The 26350-nt window shown below is 42.9% G+C and overlaps 1 protein-coding gene and 1 long non-coding RNA gene across 2 annotated transcripts in view; both read right to left on the bottom strand.

Annotated features, from left to right (window-relative positions):
• Window positions 1-26350, bottom strand: part of Lrmda (leucine rich melanocyte differentiation associated) — a 996458-nt gene that overhangs the window by 411871 nt on the left and 558237 nt on the right. The window contains exons 4-5 of the mRNA XM_071611142.1: window positions 17531-17668; window positions 7113-7230 (exon numbers count right to left, since the gene is read on the bottom strand). Coding sequence (XP_071467243.1) covers window positions 7113-7230; window positions 17531-17668 — 256 coding nt within the window. The remainder of the gene's footprint in view (window positions 1-7112; window positions 7231-17530; window positions 17669-26350) is intronic.
• LOC114089519 (uncharacterized) lies at window positions 22678-26157 on the bottom strand. The gene is made up of 3 exons (XR_003582180.2): window positions 25867-26157; window positions 25396-25628; window positions 22678-23157 (listed from the first exon to the last, which is right to left on the bottom strand). It is a non-coding gene; the product is annotated as an uncharacterized lncRNA (long non-coding RNA).

The following is a 26350-nucleotide window of genomic DNA, read 5'->3' on the forward strand; positions in this document are numbered from 1 at the left end:
ATTAAGGCTCCATCTCAGTCATTACCAGCAATCACACAATGGAGGACGTTTCACGGCCCAGTTTAGGAGCCTTAAATTCACTCCTTAAAACAAAGATCACTGATCCCATAGGGGAAAGGATCTTTGGGGTAAGAACATATCAAAGGACACTTTGGAATGTCATGGCCTCATTGCCAGGAGAGTCACTACTGGATCTCTGGCACCATTGGCTTTCCTCTCCCCTCAGCTCTCAGACCAGCAACTGGTATTGCACAGATTCCCAAAGTGCCAAAGAGGCACTTTCTCTACTCAGAGCAGAGCTGCTCCCTCTGCCCAATACCCAGGAACCCAATCACAGAAGTGCCCAGACTTTCATTCAAATCCAGATCATCTGTTTCCTCATTTATAGATTTAAGGTAAGGGAGAAACTCTGAGACAAAATGGTTAGGTTGTTGGTACAATATTTAGTGAACACTTTGTGTATGCTGGATATTCTAACTAACATCAGGAACATTTCTATGCACCTAATAATGTACCACTAGGCAGCCAGATGACTGTTCGGCTGGACTTGCTATCTTAATTAAACATCCAGAAAGCCTATGGGAATTGAGGCTGTGGCACCAACACTAACTACCACCATCAGCCTCACTGAACCCCAAGTTTTGTATAGAGAAAAGCCCTGATTCAGGTGGCCAGGGAACCATCAGAAGGCAGATATATTGCTAGGATGGCCAGTTAATAGAATGGTCAGGTTTCTGCAGCAACACTGGATTCAAAATCCTAGTGATTCAGCACAAGCATTTCTTCCTTGTGTAGAGAATGGTGGTTGGCCCTAATGGTTTGGCTTCAGGCATGAAGTCAGGTTTGGGTCTGGTCAATGTGTCTCTCATGCTGTGTTCATAGCAAATGTCAGATGTGTGAGAGCAGAGAGTAGAAACACATGGTGCTCCACAAAGTCTTGGCCCAGAATTAGCATGCTGTCACTTCCACTCATGTCCTATTGACCAAAAGCATCACACGGCCATGGCCAAGGCCAAGGTCAATGGGACAGGAAAGTATACTCCTCTCTTACAGCAGAAGCCACAGTAAGGACAGAGGGAAAGAAACAATTTTAGGCTAGTATTACTGTCTACCACACGTTTCCCAATTTGGGGGTTCCAGCAGCTGCATGGACTCTTAAATCATTCCCCATGCTTAAAAAGGGCCACTAATGTCCATGACCCTCTTAACAACAGGTCTGTCCAAATATCTTCAGAGAGAAGCAAACACTTCCGAGAACATAAAGGGGAATAGCATGGAGCTGGGCTATGCGGTGCCGTGAAGGTTAATGGCTGCCTTGGAAACTTACAGCATCTTCCCAGGCACTGGACTTCACTGAGAGTGGTGTCCACTCTATGCTCAGCACCTGGTGAGGCCCCAGAGACTTCTGGGAGTGGCTCTCAGAAGCAGTCCATGCCACTTTCCCTCCCTCTGTTGTGGATTTCAGTGCTCCATCTCTAGGGCTTTGCCAGGACACTGGAGCCGTGGCGTTCCTGACAGTCCAACCTTGATTTCAGAGGGTTGCTGCTCAAATACAAGGCTACAGGAATTGCTTCCAATGGATATACTCTGAAAGCACTTACTGTAGACAACGGATGTCTTGGTGTTCAAAATAGAGCAATACAAAATCCTAAGTGATTCCCCCTCAAATGAATGTGACAAACTGTGAAGTCAGAAGTAAGGGATGACAAACAAACAAACTGCAAATGTCTGGCTTCTGGAGTGTTTCTAAACATGCCACCTAAGTATTTCCCCCACCCGCCAAAAAAGAAATTAGTTAAAAATTTCTGTGCTTCAAAATTTACTACACAGTGACTGAATATGGAATCTGAAGGTGTCTCTAGATAAGAAACATCTGTGCAAAAACAGAAGAGAACCATAAAACACTAACATATTCAGGTAGTTAGAAATATCCAGAAAAATAATCAACATTCTTAGTTTCTTTCTGCATGTTGGCACTGTAGAGAACTTTGAACATAGATGGGCTAATTGCCTCTTCAACTGCATGGGCATGTGCTTGCAGTTTACAATGTTTATTTATGGGCAGGCCCTGGCTTTATGTAAAAAATAGAGTAAAGGTTAGTAATTGTAATAAATCTAGAAGCAGTTTCTGATAACCTTTCATGTGCTTGCAATTGGACTAGATGGGGGTAACAAAATATCAAAGACATTCACACTGCAGTTTAGGAAAAAGTAGCACTTAGGAAAGTGTTAGAGTAGGTATTAAAAAATCCAAGTGAATCAAGCCACTAAGTAGTGCTTCTTCAGAATACAGACGAAGCACAGTTGCAGCTAAGATAGAAAAAACCTCATTTTAACTATACACAGACTTGTAGGGGTCCCATCACATTTTCTGAGAAAAGGTATTTGTTATGTTTCAAAGCCCTACTGTGAGCAGTTGAGTTCTGAGGGGAGGAAGACTTGGGGAATGGCCCCTGTGATGGGGAATGGCAACTTCAGATCATGCCTTTGCCTTGACAGAACTGCTCCCCAATGGCAGGGCCAAGTCATAGGGATCATGACAGCCGTAGAATTTCCCATCATAAATAATCTCCAGGTAAATCCTCTGAAAAAACAAATATACAATTCAGAATCTGTACAAGCTTTCATGATGGATCTCCCAAAGTGCTCTGTCATTCACAGTTCATTCTTTTGGTGAATACTGACTATGCCTCTGCTACAGGCCAGGCACCGGAAATGAGGGAATGGGGCCCAGTTCCTGCCTTCATGGGGCTAGCATCCCAATGGGTGAGTGGCTTCCTCACCCCATCAAAGAGCTGGCTCCCCTGTGATTCCACTCCCTGTCAGCCTCCTCGGTTGCCTTTTTCATGGACACCCCAAAACACAGACACAGATGGAAGAAAGGGAATTAGGATCTTACTCTAAGAATCAAGCACAGGATGGTGCAGTGTAGTCACAGGAACAGGTACGCTTGGATGCAAATAACTTTCAACTTTTGGTTCATTTAAGGATGAGAGTAAAAGATTTCCAGGAGGTGCACATCACTCTGAAGCATATTCCTTTAGCATATCCTCTTTCTCCCTCTGCTTTCTTCACTTTGCCTCACTCTCCCCCTCTAGCTAGCGGTCGTTCTCTCTCTCTCTCTCTCTCTCTCACACACACACACACACACACAAATACTCCACCCTTTCAAATACCCAAAGACATACACACAAATACACAATCTATGCAAAGCTACCCAAATATACTAATCCACACATGATGGAGAACCCAGGCATGCCCACACAAAGGAACATATTTTCAAGGACACATCAACACTCCCAAACATATCTGTTTTCACACCTTACATTCTCTTATATAGGAGAATGGCCACAAAGACAAGCAAAAGCACACATGACAGTCACTTTCTAACATAGGTTGTGATATTCAGGCCAGCTGCCCCCATAGCTGTTCTCCCCACTGTTTCTCTAAGGTTCTGAAGATTAAACAGTTGGTAGCCAACTTTGTATACATGCCTGTAAACAAGAGGGCTCCGCTTTAAATAATTATGTCAAAGAAATGACAACTGTGCTCTTTGCCAGAACAGGGATGAATAATTACAAAGCCAGGACATAATTAAGCAATTCTGACTGTCGGATTTTTGAGCTGTCTCTCTGATGTGCAGGGCTGGTGTGCCTGCCGCCCATGCCCTCCTGGACGGGCCTCTGCACGCCTTTGATCTAGGTTTCCCAGTGCAGCCAGGGTGGGGTCATGGTCTGGTCATTACAGAAGTCTTTCAGGGGGGGCCTCACACTTCTCTGTATCCAGCTGGATGCTCTCTGTGTTGACAATGGTACAATTCAATGGTCAATATTTAACAAGATATAATTTCTTTAAAATTCTGGAAAATGAGCAACTCTTAGATGTTGCAGGTCCATTAACTAATCACACACACGTGCCTGCGTGAGACTCCAGGAGAGCCTGTTGTCACATTACCCATCACTTCCTAATGAATGACAACACCTTTCTGTAGAACAACAACAAAAATACAACAAAAGCCAAAAGGCAGCGATGAAGGAAGAACCGTGTCATCGGGAGAGAGAAGAAGAGAGTCCTTGCTCTCAAGTGCCAGGGCCTGCCAGGTGCCCAATCAAACCTTGGTGACACGGGGTTTATTAGTTCCTGGCTGATTTTGCATTTGCGTTAGCCGAGAACACCCAGCCTGCCGTTCCCTACCTCCGAGGCAAGGGTTGCAACTGGAGAGGCATTTTCCATTCTCCCAAATACTTTATGTCAGGAATAAAATGAAAACAGCTCCCCAAATCACGGCCCCCTTGATCATCCATCAGCACATTCTGCTGAATAAGCACAACAGGCCGCTGCCATCTCCGAAAGGACAGAGCCAACTTGAGATTCAGATTCCTTTAAGAAAAATAGGTCTTTGCCACGTGTGCTCTGCACAGTCTCGACAACTCACAGGGAGGAAATTGTTCTTCTCTTAGAAGCCGACTCTGGGTGTACACATGCCTCCCTGAGCATACATATGCATATGTGCACAGAGACAGACTGTGGCTATACACATGTGCCTAGGAACAGAGAGAACACACTGTGAAGAGGTGAGGACCAGCCTTTTTCAGGCAATTTATTAATTCAGCAAGGAGCTCTTTCTCTCACTGTGGATCTCTGAAAACAACAGGGAATCTCCTGTCACTCAAGAGGCATGCGGTGTGATGCAAAACCACTAACACTGAATCTGCTTGTGCTCTCCAAGGGGCATGGTGGAAATAGAACACCTAACCAGAAGCCCAAGACCCTGGGTCTGGTCCCAGAGGTGCCTCTTCAGGACTGTAGGGCCTGCTCCCATCACTGCTTCCTGTCCCAGGTCCCACATCCACGAAATGAGAAAGTCAGCTGAGTGATTTCTAAAGTCCTCTCTGGTTTGGAAGTCATATGACACTACAAAAAGGGAACCAGAGGTCTCCACACGTAGATTTTTGTCTCTCTCTTCAAACAATTAACTGGCATTTTTGAAGTTTAGTAAGGATTTTAGGGTCAATCACACAAACATGAGCCAATTCTATAATTGATTAGAAACTAATTGGGAACACTGAAGCTGCTAATGCCTCTGAGAAATAGCTAAAGCCAGATTTGAAGAAACCATTCCCAGTCACTCTCAAAGGCAGGAGAGGATTCCAATTCCCTCCACCCCTATTTTACAGAACAAAAAAAGTCCTACTTTTATCTGTTTTCTTCATTTAGGCCTTCCTGTGAAGTTTTGTTTGAACAAAGAGATCCACAGGGGGAAATGTTTAGCTCACTGCTAGGGGTAAGAAAACAGCGAGACAGGTCAACTTCAGGGCTAGCAATTCCTAGCCAGGTGACCTGGGGAAGCCCGGCGAACTTCTCTGGGCCTGATTTCCCTCATCTGTAAGAGGGAGCAAATGGCCCCTCTCTCCTACCTTAACAGGGTTACATGGAGTTCCACAAACCTATAGACAAAGATCCCTGGAACAGGGTAGGCACACACTGAACACCCCATTCAAGCACAGTGGATGCTCCATTTATTACTCCTCAGATTTCCAATGATAATGTAGAGCTTCCCACGCCAAAGGCAAATGACAGCAGGAGAAATCCTGGTCTCCTCTGTATGGTGTGCACATGAAAGTGGGAAATGTAGGGCAGGCAGGTTAGGACACAAAATATTACAAAGAGTTCATGTGCTATACTTCGCTGGAGTCAGCTATCTGTGGAATATTTTCATGGAAGGAAGAAAGGAAGGAAGGAAAGAAAGAAGGGAGGGAGGGAGAGAGGGAAGGAAGGAGGCCAAGAAATAAATTCTTTCATTTGGACAAAATTACAAAAGCTGGAATAACTAAAGGCAGTCATGGGCAATATGTCAAATCTGTGCCTCAATAAGGAGAACTGTTAACACTTTAATAGCTATGAAATGAATCACTCGATTAATTTCCCACATGCTGAAACAGGTAACAATACATTTATCTGCCAGTATTATACCCTCTGTATCATATATTTCCACAACTGTTAGCAATTTTATTCAGCATAACGGGAAATCAGTTGCACCTCATGGATTCAGGGAAGGAAAGTGGCCTGAGGTCTGCTGCCAACTGAGCAAAGTGATGGAAGAGGTTTCGTTATTCTGCTCTGGTTGGGTTTTGTTTGTTTTTTCTTTCTCCCCCTTAATCACTTGCAAGACATGTACGGAGGGCCATAAGTCAATAAGTGAGGACAAACTAGACCTCTAGGGTTTCTGTGCTGGTGTTTTCAACACACAAACTACAATCTCATGGGAGGTGACTATATAGCACCATAGAGCTCCAGGGTGTTGATGGTTCTCCAAATGGGTCATCAGAGGTCATTGTGTCCATTCCCCAGACTCTGTTTTCATGAAAGGACCCAAACTCTTCCAAAAGAGATCATTGTACATGCCTTCAAGAAAATATCCATGTGTCTGAACCCAAAACCCCAAGCCTAATCTCCCCTGCCTCATAGAAACAGCCATTAGGATGTCACGTACATGGCCTCCCTACAGACTCAGCTGGTAAAGGAAAGGTCAGCAAACTCCATCTGATGACCTCTGGAGAGCTACACATGGTGAGCCCACGCCAGCCCCAGGACATGTCGTCAGAAAGCATCACCTTCTGTGCTAACAGTTTCTCAGGAGCTGCAGAGTTCGCCCCTGTCATGGAAGGAGATCACTCATTGCTAGCTCCCCTTTGGCTGCAAGAAAGAAGAACTTGCTCTGGAGGATCGTAGGGATCCTTCCCACGCCAGAAATAGGCAAATTCCAATGCTTCCTTCTTTCTTAGCTCCAGACCTATAGAGGCCCCACTATGGAAACTTTGGAAGGTGGCCTAAAATGCACCCTCAGATTTCCCTCTGAGCTGCATATGGTACTGCTTTATTAGTTGAGATCATTTTATAAATAAGGCCCCCTTACACTGGATCCCAGGGAGACCCAATGTATATCCAACGCCATTTCACATTTGGCCCAAAGTACATGGATGGATGAATCCCTGGTGTGAGATCCAGCCTGTATTCTAAACTCCACAGGAGGATGTTATTCCATGCTCTGGAGGGTGACCAGTGCCCTGATATATAAATCCCTCATGAAGAACAGTGAGTAGGTAGCTCACCTTGGGCTTCACCACCTTCATGAAGGCCCCTCTGACCAATGCCTCTTTTCTTTCTTGTCTGGTTACTTTCCGGGCATCCAGAAACTTCAAGTTAGGCAGCTTGTGCAGAACAAAGCATCTGGAAGAGAAGAGTCAGAAAGGACTCAGGAAGGGAGGGGGCTAAGACTCCAGAACCAGGCAATTAGAACCAGAACCAGCCTTAGGAATCTACCAGTATGTCTTCAGCGATTTAGATCTCAGCTGCTAAATCACCTCTCATCTTTCACAAAGTATGAACAATCATTCAAATAGTTCTATCTTAGAAACAAGACAATTTAAGAGACACACGGTAATGACTGTACTTCACTTGAAGGTAGACACACGCCCCTTACCTGAATCAGCCATTAGGACCTTATCAATATACTCCCCTTCTTTCATTCTGGAAAGTGAACCCAGCTGCTTGCTGCACAGGGAGCTCCCAGTAAAATCAAGCTACACCTTGATTGTACCATTTATGTCACCACCTTTCCTGAGAGTCCTCTGCATCAGTCTCATCTCTGAGACGATAACATGTCTTAAATGTGGAGCTCAGACACAAGACCTTTATTTTCCATCCAGACAATCAACAAGAATGTAATAACCAGGACAGCCATGGGAAAAGTAAGGAACAGGTGCAGATGAGAAATGCTTCCTCAAGGACACAGACAGGGATCCTGAGGACATTTGCTCTCATCATCACTGGGTTATAGCCACACTGGCACTACGAAGATTATCAAGGAGAAGCAAGGAGAGTTGCTTTCAAGAGGATATTAATAGCCCAACAACTGCTTGGTGGCTTCTCTTCCCTTTGCAAAGATGCTTTGGTATTCATTATGGACTGCAGGAATAAGCCAGTGGCAATGTCGGTGATGAACTCTCCTTAAGTGATATAGGTAGGGAGTTTACAAGAAGATAGAATCTAGACACCTGTCTATACTTTTCCCACATCAATGAGTTACCAAACCAGATGCTTTCCATCAAGTTCCCATGCTCCATCAATCAAACAAGCAAGTGTTTAGACTCTATCCTGCTTAAGTAGAAGAGGTGAGTAGCCAAGTCAAGAGCAATGGATTAGCTCCAAAGGAATCTGTCACTTCCTTTCTGCACCAACCACCTCAGTACTCACCCATCATCAAGCTACAACCTCCACAAAAGTTACTTCTTCACCTCTAGCCCACATCCCTTTCTTCTCCCTCAGCTTTCCTAGAATACACTGTCAATACCATACTTCTTATTTTCTTGGTGTTCATTGATGTCCTTACCCAAACTATAAGCTTCTTGAAGGCAGGGACAAATTTCTTTGTTTACCCTCACCATCTCTTAAAAACTCACATTTGAACAGATTCATTAACATAACCCTTCATCCTAGTTTCCATATATTTCTTGAGCATCTACTATGTGCCAGGTGCTAGCGATAAGGAGGAGATAATGATATGGTTCCCGCTATCAAAGAGGTTTTTAGTGTAATGGGGAAGATAAATTCATACAGAGAAATGAGAAATCAATGTAGCTAAGTGCCAGAGGGTATAACCAGAGCAGTTACAAAGAGGCCTGCAATATTCTCTGAATAACTGAAATCTAAGGGGGAAAGAAGGGACAGAAAATCTCAAACAGACTTCAAAGAACCAAATCCACAAGCACTTAGCCTTTTGGAAGCAGAGTTGCCTGGGGTATGCAATGAGCCTGGGGTTCCCAGAGTCACTGCCCACCTTCTCAAGGTGATCCTATCTCCAAGTGCCCTTCATATATTTGTCCAGATTAAAGACCTGAGGGATCACTCAAAAGCCAGAGATAACAGTTTAAAAGCCTCCAGTGACAGCCTTCATGTTCCTCATTGTCCAAGTCAGAACAGCGCAAAACTTCTTTGGGGAGGCTTTTCCTCTGGCGCACTGTCCACCCCAAAGCCTGAGGGCCTGGACTCCCTCCTTCCTGCTTTCTCCCTGGCCTCCATCTATCACCCCCTTTCCTGTCTCTCCCTAAGCCTCTCTCTCTCCAAATGCCCACCTAACCGCCTCCAAAATCAGGAAAGTATGCCCAAGGGCCCCAATGTCCTCTCTCTTCCTCAGTAGAATCCCCACCGGCCTCACACTGTCAGAGAAAACTTCCATCTTCTGCTTGTAGCGGCAAAGTCTCGATGACAACAGAGTCTTTCAAATAAAGACATGTTCAGACAGCAACAATATGTCAGGAGTGACGCTCCAAGGAGTAAAGACACCCACTAAGTGTAGGGTGGGAAAAGATGAATATTCAGGTGAAGAAAACATCAGTATTAGAAAATCAGCCAATGTTTAATGATGGAGTGAAAGATGCCTTCACGGGGCTGGCAGGAACCTCGATGACAACAGACCGCACATTGTCATTTCGCCTCACTTTGGATCACAGCCCTGAAATCAAAGGAGAAAGACAGAGAGAGGTGCTGGCTTTTAAGCTAGTTAGAAATTTTAGATGACAAAGAGCTGCTGTTTTCTGAGTGCTCTTCTCATACAAGCGAAGAGACAGCCCATGTCGCAGGCTGCCAGTCACCCCCGGAGCTCAGGGTGAGTGGACTCCCACCTCGTGGGGCCAGACTGGGCTTCCAGGGGGTCGCTGCTCAGAGAGGTCTGGGGACACTGGGGAGACTCACTGCCAAGAGTGGGGTGTGAGGCTCAGCCCAGGGTGCAAAGTGCCTCTGCTAGAGGTGCCTTCTTCCATTCACTCACACAGTCAACAAATAATTATAGAGCAGCTACCACCTGCCAGGAGCTGCTGAGGAAAAAAAAATGTGATGAACACAACAGAAGGTTTCTGCTCTCAATGAGCTTATGTTCTAGCACAGCAGTTCTCGACTTTGAGCAGGCATCAGCAGCCCCCGGAGGCTTGTTAAAACACACGTTGCTGCACCCCATCCCCAGAGTTTCTGATTCAGGAGGTTTGGAGTGGGGCCTGGAATTTGTGTTTCTAATAAGTTCCCAGGTGATGCTGCTGCTGCTGTCCTGCTGAGCACCAATGTCCTCGTGAAAATAACAGCATGGGAATTATGAGCATGGTGAGACGGCCCGCGGTCTCCTTCCCAGGTCCCGCTAGCAATCCACCCTGGCCCAGTGTCTGTGGTTCGCACAGCTCAGACAGTGGCCTGGTCTACCACCTTCTCCTGCCCCATGATGGCTCAGCTCTGGCTCCACACATTATTGCCAAGTGATAAGTCAGTGGGCTTCCTGCCTGCCTGTCCCATCCTGATCTTGGGAGATCTATTTCCCTTTGTTCTGGGTCATGACAGGGTGTCAAAAGGCGCAGCTTCAATCCTGAGTGTAATACAAGTTTGCCATAAAAATACAAGAGAGGATTCCCGAAGCCACAGAATGAAGGCTTTTACAATATCAATTCAACCCTTGTAAATTTAATCCAGGGTTATTTGTTGCACCAAAATCTCTTTACTGTGATGTATTACTTAGTTACTGGGGTTATCACAGCCGTATCCTAAAGTTGCATAGTACATAAAACATTTCAGTTAACAATGCGGGAAGGTTAACTCCCCCAGATAACCTGCAATCACAAGGGCTAGTCCAGATGACGTCCCTCTGTCAGCTTCCGAGAGCTATTGATGGTTCAATCAGTTTGTTTTGAAGGTAAAGTACAACAAAAGGGCAGTAAACTTATTCAGACTGTCAACAGGGGCTATCGGGAATGGGGCTTGCAGGTAAGTAATTCTGGGTGTTTTAAGGCTATTATCAAACAGCAATGGTTGAAGGAAGAGACAGCTACTAATAACACAGAAGGCAGCCATCATAAACCACTTTATGGCAGAAACCTCCGTCTATAAATCCTGCGACACCCGGAGACAGCTTCAGATTTATAAAACTGCTTGTTAAGCCGGGGCACTGCTTAATGAAAAGAGATCCGTCTAAGTTCCAAGTCTCACGTCCAGAGCTCCAGAGGGCGACTCCAATTTTCCTGACCTTCTCAAGGTGGCTGGGGGAAAGCCCCTAGGGCTGGGGTGGTGGGAGTTGGAGCCACTCCTGGCTGTGATATGGAAGGTGAGGTTATCAAAAGGAGAGCAGGGGGCCCTGGGAAGGTGTTTAAACACCCATATGTCTCTGTCTGAAAAGAGATTTCTCAAAAGTGAGAGACCAGCACCCAGAGCTTTCCAGGTACTCTCTCTTTTCATGAAGAATATTCCATTTTTTTAAAGGACTCCTCTAAGGAGAGAGGAAGATTGGAATGGGGAGAAAAGATACATCTGGAAAGCTTTTTGTTTCTCTTTGTTTTGCACCAAAAATCAACTTTTTTTTTTTTCTGCTCCAATCCCAGTGCTCTGGCATTTTTCACGTAGACCTCAAAGAGAGAGAGAGAGATGATCTTTCCTCCTACCACAACTTACTACCCCAGGAAGAGAGTATAGTCACAGAAAAACCGTGATGGGTCTCCAGTATCTGCAGTATTGAGTGGGGATGGCCACCATGTTTCTTTCTCTGACATTCTATTCAAGAAATACCAAATTTCCAGGTGTTATTTTATTTGTTTGTTTTCCCTCTGGTATTGAGAATTGAATTCACTGGACTACATTCCCAGCCCTTTTAAAAATTGTTTTTAAATTTTAAGACAGGGTCTCTCCATGTTGCTGAGGGTCTTGCTAAGTTGCTGAGGCTGGCCTCCAACTCATAATCTTTCTGGCCCAGCCTCCCCAGTCTCTGGGATTACAGGTATGTGTCACCACACCCAGCTCTAAGCTTCTAGCTCTTACAGGGGCCAGGCTTGGGGTTCCTGGGCACATGTTCTATTTTTTCCCACTTAGGGCATCCTACACTTCCCCTTGCACAGTGAATTGGGAGACAGAGCAGAAGCTACAAATGCACAACCTGGGCTCCAAAAGGCAGCCACAGGGGACCCAACAACTGTTTCTAACCCTTCACAAAGCACAACAGAACTGGGCAAGGATGCTAGCAAAATGTGGCACTTCTTTGCTGCTGTCTTAATGACATCCACTCCATTTAGTAACACAGGCTATCTCCTTCTGATCAAAAGCACTGATCAGCCGCTAAATATGTCTCATTAATAAAAGAAAAAGTGTTAGCAATGGCTTATATGCTGCTTATTTGAAAGACCAAGGCTTTTGAAAGGGGGAGAAAATTAAAAGGAGGGAAGACCTTCATAATGAGAAACTTGGGGCCAACAGGGCACAGGAAAGAGCCCAGGCAGTGAGCTTATTTTGCTGGGTGATCTTGGTTCTGTTTCTGTGGCCTTCCAGAGCCTCGGTTTCCCTATCTGCACCATGGAGGGTTGGGCCAAATGACATGCAAGCCTCCTTTGAACCTTACCTTGCTTAAAGTCTACATGCCTCAGAATTGATTTACAATAAATACATTCATACTATCCCATCTTGTTACACCAATTTCCTTATATAACCACCTCCCCCCATGCCTCCAGGTATAGGGTGGTGAGAAAAAGCCAATAAAGACCAAGAAGTAATGAACAAACACTGCGAGTGGAATAGCTCCAGATGCTCAGAGAGATGACAATGATCTCACTCTAATGAGCCGAGGTGAGCTCACCTACAGCATTAATGAATGCCTGACAACTGGCAAAGGCCAGCTGATTTCCCTCACAGTTCACCGGCAGCATGTTTGAAGTCTCTGTGCAAACAATACACCCACAGGACAGTCCAAGGCCCTCTACAGAGGGTAACTGGCAATTACTCTGTGGGCTTCTGTCACTTTGATCTCTGGGTCGTGACCTTTGCTTTCTTGTGATCTTCAAAGCCCAGATTGTAGATTAGCTGGAGAATGCTAACTGGGTTGTGTAAGCCACAAGTTTTACAGCTCCCTACTCGGTGGGAAATGGTGGCAGCCCAGGACTGCCTGCAGATGGTAGAGACTCCCTCCCTCCCTCCCTTGGGCTGAGTGCTACAGACACTGGGCAGGCCCCAGGGCTGCTCCCTACTGGGGAACAAAGAAAGGGTGTCACATTCTAAATAATTTAAAGTTGTAAGGAATACAGAGGGATGTGCCAGGGAGGGGGGAGGAAGGACAGGCTCGACCTGTGATGGGCAGTAGCAGGAGAGAATTCATGACAAAGGTTCAGTGAACAGAAGGGAGTTGGGAGCCACGAGCCTAACCCCCTTGTTTGAAATGTGAAGTCCAACACTTGTGGACTATTGACCTTCGGGCCATTGTTCTTTCTGCAGAAAAGAAAGAAGGAAGAAGAGGGCTGAAAGAGAAGATAAGCAATAGCACTCAAGCTTCCCATACTTGATTCCTTACTGTGTCTGGTGTTGGGAGTCCACAGAGGCCTCATGTGGTTTCTTAGCACCTTGGTGGTCCAGGCCTAGATGATTTGCCTCATCGCTCTCTTCCTGCCCCAATCTCGAAGGCTGCTGTGACCACCTTCACTTCTATTCAATATTCATCCCCAAACAACAGCACTGTGTCCACACAGCAAAGCACGGGGCAGGCTTAAGCTCTATAGTAACGTGGCAATGGACATTTCTCAGCCATGAACTATGATGAATGGCAAAGGGAACCCCCAGGCACGGTTTCGCTCCTGCCCCCAGCAGGGCCAGGGCTCTACTCAACAACTCGGCAGTATGTTCATGCTCACATAGAAATTTAATGAGCCTGTTTTACTGTGGGGATGTGTGCCAAGAAAATCCAACTGGGTGCACAGGGGGTAAGTGAGGAAGCCAGAAGGGTGGGCTAGGGGGAGGGGAGGAAAGACTTGACAGAAACCCGAGGATCTGTGATGCCATTTCCAATTGCTACATAAATCTAGTCACTTCCCATTTCTGGTCCAGTGGTTGGCCACAATGTGACCTAAAACTGGGCTGACCCCTTTGAAATCAACATCTACCATGGAAATGAAACAACAGACACACTTGTTTTGATGTATGGCTGGGTGACATATTATAAATATTACATCACATAACCACAGAGGATGCCAATCAATAAGAAATTTTTTTAGACAGCACTAAATGAACCATGGGTTCTTGCTTCTGAATACACTCCTTTAAGGCTCCTACTATTGCTTAAATGATTAATAGAAGACATATTGTCAGAAAATGTACTTAAAGTGAAAAACAGTAAACTGTAGAAATATCATTCATTTTTAAGCAATTTTCTAGTGAAAAATGTCACATAAATTTACATAGAGGCTCCACTATTAGACTGTGGGTAACAGTGAGAAAGAAGGTAGACCTCACGCTTTGTGGATGAAGAGCTGGGAAATATTTTACCAAAAGAAGAAAAAAAAAAAAAAAAAAAACCAGCAGCTGCATTGCTTTGTATAAATGCAAATGCCACAGGAACTCTGAATTCAAAAGTCGTATTGTGAAACCCTAAAATTTCTCAGGGGCAAATGGAGCACAAACTCCAGAATAAATAAATCAGAGCGGCTCACAGGCCACAAAAATGGAACTGCATCATGCACACATTTCTCTCTTCCACATCCAAGGGCGAGTGCTTATCAAATCAACAATGAAAAATAAAAATAAATAAACAAACGAATAAAAAACTTAAATGGGCTGGAGAATCGACCTACCATTCCACTCTGCAATCAGATGCTGTGCAGTGAATGTGCAACCCCGTGGACTCGCATTTAACATTCCCTCTGCTGTTCTTAGTTACTGCTTCTCTCAGAGTGTAAGCATCTTGCCATTGTTATGGGTGATGTATGGATTTTCTAAGGTAACTTTTGACCAGATGTGATTTTGGCTGCATGTAAGCTCTAAGATCCAGCCCCTCATGGCAACTTTACCATATGTGAATTAACAGCCAGCCTTTCCAGTCCCATCCCTCAAGTACTTCTAGGGAAACAGATCAGGGATGGAGAGGACAGGCATGGAGGGTGCCCAGGCTAGCCCATGAGAAAGAGTACTCACATAGAATCAAGCCCTCCCCAAAGAATCATGACCCATAACCAGGACTTGGGTTGAGTCCGAATGACAGTCTCTTGCTTGTTAAGTGTCTTTGACACACCCAAATGGATCTGATCCCAAGTGGCAGTGGGCATCTAAGGTACCCAAAGGTCCCTGCCTCTACCTATAAATATTCAGCTCCTAAGCAGAAAAGGAAATTTCAAACTGTCTCCTGCAGTTACAAAGGCCCTTTTCCAAGTTCACCACTACATTGGGTGTTGATGAGGATTTAGAAGAAAGGAAGAAAGCCCGTACCCACTGGAAGCTATTCTCTACATGTTCAAGTACATATAATAGTGAGGGAAATACATGAGGGAATCTTTGAAATGATGTGAGATGGTAAAGGACAATGGCAGCCGCTTGAGAGCAGAGTGTCTCAGAATGCTAGAGCCAATTAAACATCAGTATTCCCAGTGGAGGGTTCTATTGGATTTGCCACCAAATGAATGAGAATGCCTTAGATGACTCAAAGGCCATTAAGGAACCACAGATCAAAATGGTCCTCGGCATTTTAAAGGTCCCCAGTGCCAAAAATGGACCTCACGTCAGATCTTCTGATCTGACCTCTTACACTATACTATGGGTCTTCACCTTTTGCTTATATGACTAGTTACAATAACAAAATAATAGTATTAGCTTTTTTTTTTTTTTTTCATTTTACAACCTTATATGCCTCTGTTTGAGATCACACCAAATAGGATGGAACTGAAAACTTCCCTTGTGCTGCGTCTCTCATTCTGGGAAAAATAAATAAAAAATGCTTGCCTGAAGTTAGAGTTACACATAATTTTTGATTCCATGAATGAATGAATGAATGAATGAATGAATGAACATGTATGGATATGGACACATAGACTCATATCAGACTCATATAAGTGAGCACATACATACACAATACATATTTAAATTTTGTTAGGTTATTTTATAAAATTAGTAAAATCTGGGGAAAAATATTAGAGAACAAATGATAATTTCCCAGTGTTTGGTTTACTAAAAATTCTTACTTGGGAAAATTTGGTGGGCTCTCTTGACCCTCCAAGATACATCTATAAGAAGATTGGATAAGTTTTAAGTGACCCCTTTACACCTGAAATCAGGCTACTAAATACTTCAAAATTGCTAAGAGGGTTCCAGAAGTGAATTAAGTTCTACGTGATTAAACAACTTAAAGTGATGATTCAGAAATGTGTTAAGTATTTACCTTCTGTACATTAACCATACTTGTAGCAGAATTCATGTTCAGATGTATAGTATCACATTCCAAATGAAAATCTTCATGATGGAGAAAGATTTACTACATTTTTTTTTAAAGTAGGGTTAGAGTTTTATTCTAAGATAATTTAAGGATAGACTAAGACCTCTCCAAAATTAAACATGAAACCTAGAAAATGAAGTTAACAGTACAAAATTCTTCTGTATAAAGAAATAGAACTGAATTTATGCTGCAGCCTAACCTACTTATATGTGTATGTATTTTTAAAAATCTTCAATGTTCAATAGCTTTAATATTTCTTCAGCATTCCCTTTATTCAAAATGAATGTCCCCACTACATTCCTCCATGCATCGCCACAGATTGTTATATAAGTTCCAAAAGAACAAGTTCCTCTCAAATCTTTATGTTCTTTCTCTAGCCTTTCCAAATCTATCTCCCCTACCCACCTTCCTCTCACATTAACTCAGGTGGTAAATTAATGAGAGCCTATTTCATGATGGAGAGAGAAGCTACATATACAAAAGATCATTAAAATATTTATAAGGCAATAATCAAGAATGAGAGCACATTGAGTTTAAAATGAGGAGGTAACAAAATGAATTCAGTAAAACAGATAAGATTAAGATAATTTTCCTCAGAGAGGTGATTTGGATCAGGGATTTCAAAGCAGTTGGTTTATGAAAACAGAGAATAAAGAGAAGCATTCTTACTTGGAGCCCAGCAAAGTAAACTCTGATGCCTAGTTTTAGAGGGGAGCAATATGGGCCTGTAGGACTTCCTTTTGGAATTGTACATGAGCTCCCTAAGCTTTGGAGAGGTTTCTCTCCAAAAAGTGATCACAGAAAGACCTTACAATATAGAGGAGAGGTTAGCACACTACAGGCCCTGGCCTATTGCTTTTTTTTTTTTAAACAAATAAAGTTTTATTGAAACAGAGTCAAGCCCATTTATTTTACAAATTATTTATGGCTACCTTTTTCTGAAACATCAGAGCTGAATAACTGCAATAGAATCCACATGACTTACAAAACCTAAAATACGTATTATTTGGCCCTTATTAAAAAAAAAAAAAAAAAAAAAGTTTGTCAACCCCTGACCTAGAGCACCCAATGGCTTGCATCCTTCTTGGCTCCTGTGACCTCAACAAAGGGAGACAGTGGCTTTAGTTTTCCAAAAGGAAGAAATTAAACACTGTCATGGGAAGTCCACTGATATTTACCAAACATCAGCTACCCACCTCACAGTATGATGTCATCCACCAAAGGCACTATTTTCCCTGTCTCCCACCGTAAGACACTTACCTGTATCGCTTGTAGTCTTCCTCATCCTTTTCCAAGCTGACCAGCTCATTGGGACATGCAACATTACCCAGCAGGCTGAGGTATTCCAGAGCTGGCGTCACTTCTGCCAGGTGATCGAGCAGACGCTCCAAGTCAGTGATGTGACAAAGGTTAAGGATCTTAGTCCAGGTAGACAAAGGGCTTAGCAAGGAGCATTGGGCATAAGTGGCAGGCACAGCCTAGCAACTGACATTTTGATTCTGCTCCTATGTGATGACTGAGCTGTGGGTGGAGGGCAGTGTTAAGTGTTCACTCCCACTATTGGAAACACGACCCAAACTTTCTCTGCATAAGTCACACCAAGTCCAGGTCACTTGAGGAAGAATACATGAACTTAAGTTTCATCACACTTTTCTTTTCACTGTAGCTTTCTTTTCTTCTTTAAATATTTTGTTTTTTTAGTCATAGCTGGACACAATACCTTTATTTTAAAATTTATTTATTTATTTTATGTGGTGCTGAGGATCAAACCCAGTGCCTCACACATGCTAGGCGAGCTCTCTACCACTGATCTACAACCCCAGCCCCTGTAGTTTTCTTTAAATGATTTAAAAAACATATTTCATATAGCAAAACATTCTGCAATATGCAAATCTATAAAACTTATATTCTCTTTTAGTAGAAACAATTTATCATTGAAACAAATGGAAACAGCATGGATGCAAAGAGGGACTGGCCCCTCTTCTGATCTGAGAGTCTGTAGGGAAGCTAAGCTTTGCTCAGTGACCTTGTTGATGGCAATAAGGTATTGCGTTGGGGTAAAGGGGAACAAAGGAGGAAAAGACAAGAGTAATTTAGGATAGGTTTCATCCAACCAAGCAGGTCAAAATACATTTCCTGAAACTCTGCTCTAATTTTATATTCAATGAAGATTATACAAGAGAAAAGACAGAGGAGGTGCATGGTGGTGAGATTATTCCATGATCCTTCCCCAAGTGGGATTCACTGTCCAATCAAGACAAATACTGAGATCTTCCAAACCAAATGTGCAAGAGTCGTAGATGCATGAAATCACAGCTATTGGAAAGGACTTAACCTAGTGCAGATATCAGCTCCTGGCTTTAGCCACACACTTATGAGCTGAGCCCTGGGCAAGGTGATGACTAGAGGGACTGTGAGTGGAGGCCATGATTAGCAGGAGCATAAGATGAGACAAAATCAGTAGACACAATGGTTCTTGCGAGGGAATGGCAGCAGAGCACACAGGGACTACCACATAAAAGCAGAGGCCACACATAAGAGTCAAAGCCTCAGAGTATAATTTCAAAAAGTAAGGTCCACTTGACTCTAGGAGAAGAAGGTAACATCCAAAAAGGCTACTTCATCCCTGTCAGTATACTATGGAATCCTGGGATATTAACCAGATTTTCTTATACTTTGCTTCAACTTGTCAGAGAAGAATGAACTCCCCATTTAAGTCATGTCTGATTCCATCCCTAACACACTTGCCAAAGGGTCACTACAAGACAGCACATTCCATTTCTGAAAACCAAATAGTTTTTCTTTCCTCTGGGCTGGAATCTTCCTCTTATTTCTACCCATGGACCCAATTTTACTGCTTGGGGTCACAGAGAATAAGGCATTCTTCTCTTCCATACCATGAGTTTTCAGATATTTGAAGGGTATGTGTCTTCCTTTTCTCCAAGGTAAGTTTCTCCAAGCATTTTTTCATACAACGTGTTCTTCCCCCATCACAGGTAAGAACCAATGGTGTACTCTGGGCTGGCGCAAGAGGGAGACCAATGAGCAGAGCACCAGACAAGGAGGGAAAAGAATAGCAACCGAGAGATGCAATCAGGCTCACTCACCACTGGCTTCCATGTGCCAATATCATCCCTATTTCCTAAATCAAAAAGAAAAAAAAATGGACACGGAGTTTTTAATCTTTCAAATATTTCACAATTAACATCCAGGGATGACTACAGATAAAGACAATGGGAAAGGAAGTTCATATCAGAAATGTAGAGACAAGCTCCCACCAAGGAGATAATGTTAGAAGTACAGGGTGCAGACAGCCAGGAATTAAACATCAACATATTTCATCACTGAATACTAAACACAGGAACCACTCTTAAAAAATTCATGTTCAATTGCCATACTACTTTTAAAATTTTCAGTACTGGGGATTGAACCCAAGGTTACTCTACTAGTAAGCTACATCCCCAGATCTCTCTTTTTTTCATTTATTATTTTATTTCATTATTTTCATTTGCCATATTTTTTGGTACTGAGGATCAAACCTAGGGATACTTTGCCACTAAGCCACTAAGCTACGTCCCCAGTCTTTCTCAAAATTTTTATTTTGAGGCAGGGTCTCACTTAGTTGCTGAGGCTGCTCTTGAACTTTCAATTCTCCTACCTCAGTCTCCCCAGTACCTAAAATTACAGGCATGAGCCACCATGCCCAATCAATCACTATACTCTTTAAGAAAATCATTTTTAAAATATAAGTGGTTAAAATGGCAGTGAACAATTCCAGGGAAAATTCAACTTTTATAGTAGATTCCATCTTTGCATGTTTCACAGTCATTGTTAGAAAAGGAAAAGGGTCCTGTCACCACTCCATCAGCACTGTCCTTGTATCCAGGCAGGGACACTTCAGGGGACCCTGTGCTTTGGAGTGCCTTCCTCAAAATTCTCTAAGTCCCTATCCAGTACCTAAGACTGGTCAGGAGCCAACAGTGTCACCCAGATGAAGTACTCTGTGCCTGGACCTGGACCTGCAGAGGCCCAAGGCCCAGTACTTCATGGGTTGCTCCAACCTCTACCCCACACATGGAACCCATGAGATGCTACAAGGAGCACTGTAGCTCATGCCTGTCAGGTTGTCATAAAACTTCAAGGCCAAGACCACATTCTAGGGAGGATACCAAACAAGCTCTTCACTCCTCTGGCCAACACAGTATTCATTTTGTGGGATTGCAAGAGGTTTGGCTGTCAACATGGTACTGACATAATGATTCAAACTATTTATGTGCATGAAGAACTTAGATGACCTAAGAAAAGCCCTCTCTACTATATATAGAAAAGTCACACCCAAACCTTTTAATTTAGAGCAAACCTAAAAGCTTAGTTCTTCTTCATCTACTACATGAAGGTTGGAGTAAATATAATTCAAAACTGATAAGATTTTTAAGTTGAGGGAACACTGGGCAACTGGGTTGGAATGCAATCCCAGTCACTTCTCAACAGTTTGTGATGACCAAGCAGAAGCTTAGCATGCCACCAACCAAGGAAGTAGACCTACTTTAATTGGAGTACGTCTTTATAGGTAGATTTAACATAGAGCTATTAAGGCATATGTGTGAAGGGCTCCTTGCTTACACAGGGCCCTTTCAAAGCCCTGGGGAAGACCCTCCTGACACAGTCACATGGACATGTATTATTTTTTTAAAGTTTGCAAAACTGGTTATTTGAATGCAAATCAGTTAAAATTATTATCTTTCTCCATCACATTTCCCCTTGAATTAGATGACAAAAGGAATGGCTATGGGAATCCTAGGGATCTGGCTAAGGAGAACTCTCTAGGAGTCATGTTTACTTAGTAGAATGTATTTGTGTAGCCTATAGTCACTTCTGTGTCTGATTAAATTATTACAACAGTTTCAGTAGGAATGACTTCCTGTAATAGTTCCACCTCTCACCAGGCTGACATCAACATGCAGGGACAGGATAAAACTGAAGATGCAATGATTAACAAATTCATCAATTCAAACATTGAAGAAGAAGATGTTGAGCATGTGCATACTTGCAAAGGCACATGCACACCATCATCCCTCACCAAAATGTTCTGAAATCTTAAAAAGCTCAAATATGAAAGAAATGGGTAAGAGTTTCTCCAAAATAAAATCATCTCAAAAGTTATACTGAAGGTACACTGGTGAAACTACCAACAATGAATAATAGTGAGTCAGATTTCCATCACTATAATGAAATACCTGAGATAAGAAACTAATAAAGGGGAAAAAAGGTAGATTTTGTCTCACAGTGCTAAAAAGTTTCAGTGCAAGATCTGGTAGACCCATTGTTCTGGGCCTTTAGTGGGCATACCAGATGGTAATGGTGGGGAATATGTAATAGAGCAAATGGCTCACCTCATGAGCCAGGAAGAAAGAGAAATAAAGGAAGAAGCCCTGATCCCATGATCCCCTTTGAGAGCATGCTCCCAGTGACCTAAGGACTTCCCACTAGGTTCCACTTCCTAATGGTTTCACCACCTCCCAACAGTGCCACCCTGGGCACCAAGCCATTAACACACAGACCTTTGTGCAAAACTTATCCAACCCACAGCAGCAGTGAAATAGAACATTTCTCAACTATAAAAATAAAAATAAAAACTTCAATCATTCATGCTCTAAGAAGGAGTTATCTTTTTTTTTTCTACAGAAAACATCACAAAATTTCATGCCATAATGAAGCTATAAGGGAATTTGCAGGGGGAAAAAAATAGGGAAAAACTTCCCATATAGGCATATTTCATTTAAAAGGATTGCTTCTTTTCTAGTGTTTTGACATTGGTGGGATTTATTCACTTAAAGTTTTTAAAGTTTTCTTTCATATATTTTTATTTCAAATAAACATTATTTTCATACATTTATAATCATGTAACTTTCATCTTAAGAAGGACTCTTCAAGTTAGTCAAGTTTCACACCCCACAAAACCTGAACCTGCCTTTACACAAACACCAAGAAGAGAGATCCTCTGAATGCCCCGGTCATGGGAATTCCTTGGGAAAAAGGTCTACAGGCTTCAAGAAGCTTCAGCTATCCTATGCCAGTGAATCCAGGGGATTTCCCAGAGTCTGCCTCATTTAGGACACTTTGTATGACAGAAGTGCCATCATTCGACAACCTACAAAGTGATAAAGGGGGCTGATCGGGGCGGTCTCCCCCAAACCCACACCAGCCAGGAAGCCCCAGCGCCTTCACCCCGCATGCGCTGGAGCTGCTCTTCAACTCTGTGTTGATTCCACCACCACAGCATGAAATAGGAGAAGGAGTTTTAATTGGCTCCTCGGTCCCCTGGGTCAGCGAGGACAAACACAGCCCTGTCTTGCCTGATTTGGAGCTGAGATAGAACTTGTCATATTCCTTTTTGTCAAGTTGCATGGAAAATTAACCAGAGGCGATCAGTAGAAGAAACTCCATGTCTCTGGCTGACCAAGACCACGGCAGTGGAGACGGATTCAGGGATTCTCCCAAGAGTGACTTTTCTTCCTTTAAAAAAAAAAAAAATGAATCTATTTGGCAGAGTTACAACTCTCTCCAGCTGGATTCTCAGCACACACCTGGTTTCCCTCATCAACTCTTCTCCGGAGGACTTGGCGTTTAGATTTTTTTCAACGTTGTCTACAGAAAGTTGCCATCACGGAGCCCAGCTGTCGTGGCTGGGCTTGCCAAGGGAGATTTTCTGCGGAGGGTCCAAGATCAAAGCAGCCTCTTGCCTTGCAAGTTTGGAGTGGGAAGGAGGAGGGGAGCCTTCTGGCGTGTGTGTCCAGTTGCTCAGGTCCAAAGTGGTCTCCCAGGTGAGAAGTGGCTCATCCTTCACTCTAGGCTGAGCTCTAGGTCAAAGGATAGCTTCTGACACCCTGGGGGGATTTTAACAAGGGATAATCCTAATGAAGGATTTTTGAATGCTAAATATGCAGTACAATGACATATTATTTCATTTAGATCTATACTCAAGCAGCAGTCCTTATCACACCCAAATAACAATTAAGGAAAAGGCTTAAAGGTCACACAGCCAAAAAGTGGCAGAATCTGGATTCAAATTTAGATCCTAGAGAAACTGCATTCTAGGGGAAAACAGGACTCATGATTTCCTAACACAAAAATTAAAGAGTCTTATATGTTTCTGGGGGAGATCACAATGTGCTGTTATCCAACTATGCTCTGTACCTTAGATTACTTTCAATATAGGCTCAGTTTTTAAAGCACTGAAGATTTAACTAACAGTAAAATGTACTAAGAAGTTGTAAAATCTTTGGGTGTTCATAAAGCGGCTTCCCATATAACTATATCATTGAAATTTCTCAACAATACTCTGAAGTACATATTATATTACCCATTTTATAAAGAAACCAAGGCTCCTGACAAGGCACTGAGACTTCGCCCAAGAGGACAGCAAATTGCTATCAGAGCTCAGGCCTGTCTTCTGACTCATGCAGTGGTCTGCTCACCACAGCCCAGCTGTGTAACATGTAGCATTCTTTCTTCCATCCGGTGCTACAATTCAAACCCTGTTGTCTCTTCAGACAATGTACTAAAGCAAACAGGGAAACACAAAATGAATGTGATTTCAAATGATGTCAGTGTAATCCTCAAAGGGAAGACCAGGGAGAACATTGGATTGTGTAAAAATTAAAGATGTATGTTTTCAGATTTTTTTATTTGGTCCCTTACTTGTGGTTGAATATTCATTTATGATATGGTTGACACCATTACCAAAGACCCTTCCTGTACTGGTGGGAGAGTCATGGATAGTGTGTGCACGCTTATAGTAGGAGAGAGAGGTGAAAATATAAGGGCGGAGAGAGGGATTCAAGTTCATGGCCAGAGACTACCTGGCCATGCTAAATGAACCAAAGGTGAGACAGCTCAAAGACAACCAGGCTTTCAGAGATTCCAGGCAAGACACCAAAGCTGAGAGCTGAACTAAAGTGGAGCAGAGGGGAGGTATAACGAATATGAGAAGTCAAGCAGAAGGTACACAGATCGGGTGGGAGGAATTGATTGGTGCTACTGAGTGTGGACTCTGGGATCTCTTTCATGAGCAGAATTCCTCAGACCTAGCTGGAGCAGGGCTTCACCATGGTAGGCACAGGCAACTGACTCCCCCACATCTAAGTCCCTCTCTTTGTGCAGTGACTGCCTCCCCTTTGAGTTTCAGACTTTGGGGCTAGAAATCAGCATACCTGGGTTCTAGACTGAACCCCACCTTTGACAATCTACATGACATCCAAAAGCTTACACTCCTAGCTTTTCCATAAAAATGAGAAGAATGGTGTCCAACTCGTAGAATATTAAGGTAATATGAAATTATAAAAGTCAAAGGAATATGCTCTGGCCTTGATTATAATGGGGACCAAGTCAGATAAGTTCACATACTTCTCTAGAGTAGTGGTAGCAATATACACATACTTACTATGTTACTGGCACTTAATGTTGTTTAGATATTTAGAGTTCTCTTATAATAAACTATGGGATGAGTACTATTATTGTCCCCATTTTGCAGAGGAAACCAAAGCATAGAGATATTATGTAACTTGACCTAGGTCATGTAGCAAATGGCAGACTTCAGGTACAAGAGCAGGAAGTCTGGCTCAGAGCCTGTTGTTCTTAAATACTATGCAACAGTTCCACCTGCTAAAGGAAAAAGGAAGCCAACAACCCAAGTTTCCAGAGCATAGTAAACAGAGTTGTTTAGACATAGTTAAAAGTGAATAAAAACAAAAAAGGAAAAAATCTTGATTTATAGGGCAGATTAATTAGGGAGGGCAAAAATTCTATAGATGCCAAAACCAAAAAATAAATAAATGAATAAGTAGATAAAAATAAAACAAATTTCACAAAAGAATTTGAAAAAAAAATATATCATTTGCTAGCAAGATTGCAAATGTGCTGAAAGATTCAATTATGAGAAAAAGCTAATACTTAGCCTTTTAGGAGGTCAATAGTTAATTGCTTTGGTGCCCTTTATGACAAAAGTAAAGCTAAAATCTTAAAGGAGATGAAATGCCAGTGTAGAAAATTGCTATGGGAATGAGCTGTGCCTCTCTATACCCACATTTGTTCTACATTTGCTTTCATAATACAAGTGTACTTACAAAGTACTTGTACCCTAGACATTGTTCTGGAACCTTCCTCTCCTGTGATGTGGGTCATGCAGCCTGTTAGAGATGAGCAGTTCAGCCAACAGCCTGCACCCATTTCCAGACATATGGGTGAGACCATCTAGACCATCCAGCTCCAACAGTTTCAAATCATGGTGGTAACGTGAGTTATCCAAAGTAAGATCAGCAGAAGAACCATCCAGCTGAGCCCTAGCCAATTAGTTGACCTATACAATTGCAAACAAAATATTTGTTGTTGTAATCCCTTAAGTTTTGGGGTGGATTATTATGTAGCAAAAGCCCACATGTAAGGTATTTCATGGGGAAGCAACAGAAAAATGGAACCTAATAATTGTTTGAGAACCTGGGGCATTTTCCCAATTAGGTAAGAGAGTTAGAGGGCTGAAAATATAGAGTCATAAGTGTTAGACTTAGAGGATGGCATATGATGTTGCCTGCATTTACCTGTCTTTCATTCTCTGACTTTTGGATCAAGCAGATGGGGAATCTCGTCTTCATGAATCTCTGGTCCAACAGGCCAGTGAAGAAAAAAGGAAAGAAGTCATGCTGCATCCTGGGAGAGCCAACCCTTGGCTTCTGTATCTACTGATAATAAAGCGCACCACAATAGCACAATGACATACCCAGTCATGTTTATAGCTTCGTGGCATCTTCTTCTACAGCCCCTCCCAGCCATTCTATTACTCCCTCAGCATCATGCTACTTGATGTGGAAAGTGATACATGGAGTAGGGAAAGGGCCCAACCAAACGTAAAAGATAATCTCTCAATGCTGGGGATCCAAGAGGCTCACCAATCTCTGGTGTCTACAATACTAAGAATAAAACCATCATTCAATTCAACTTAATTCCTTAAAAAAGAACAGAGGTCACAGAGAATGACTTGTCCAAGGCCACACAGCTAAATATGATTACACTGACCCATGACCC

The sequence above is a fragment of the Marmota flaviventris genome, chromosome 4, assembly GCF_047511675.1.
Source record: "Marmota flaviventris isolate mMarFla1 chromosome 4, mMarFla1.hap1, whole genome shotgun sequence".
Taxonomy (NCBI): domain Eukaryota; kingdom Metazoa; phylum Chordata; class Mammalia; order Rodentia; family Sciuridae; genus Marmota; species Marmota flaviventris.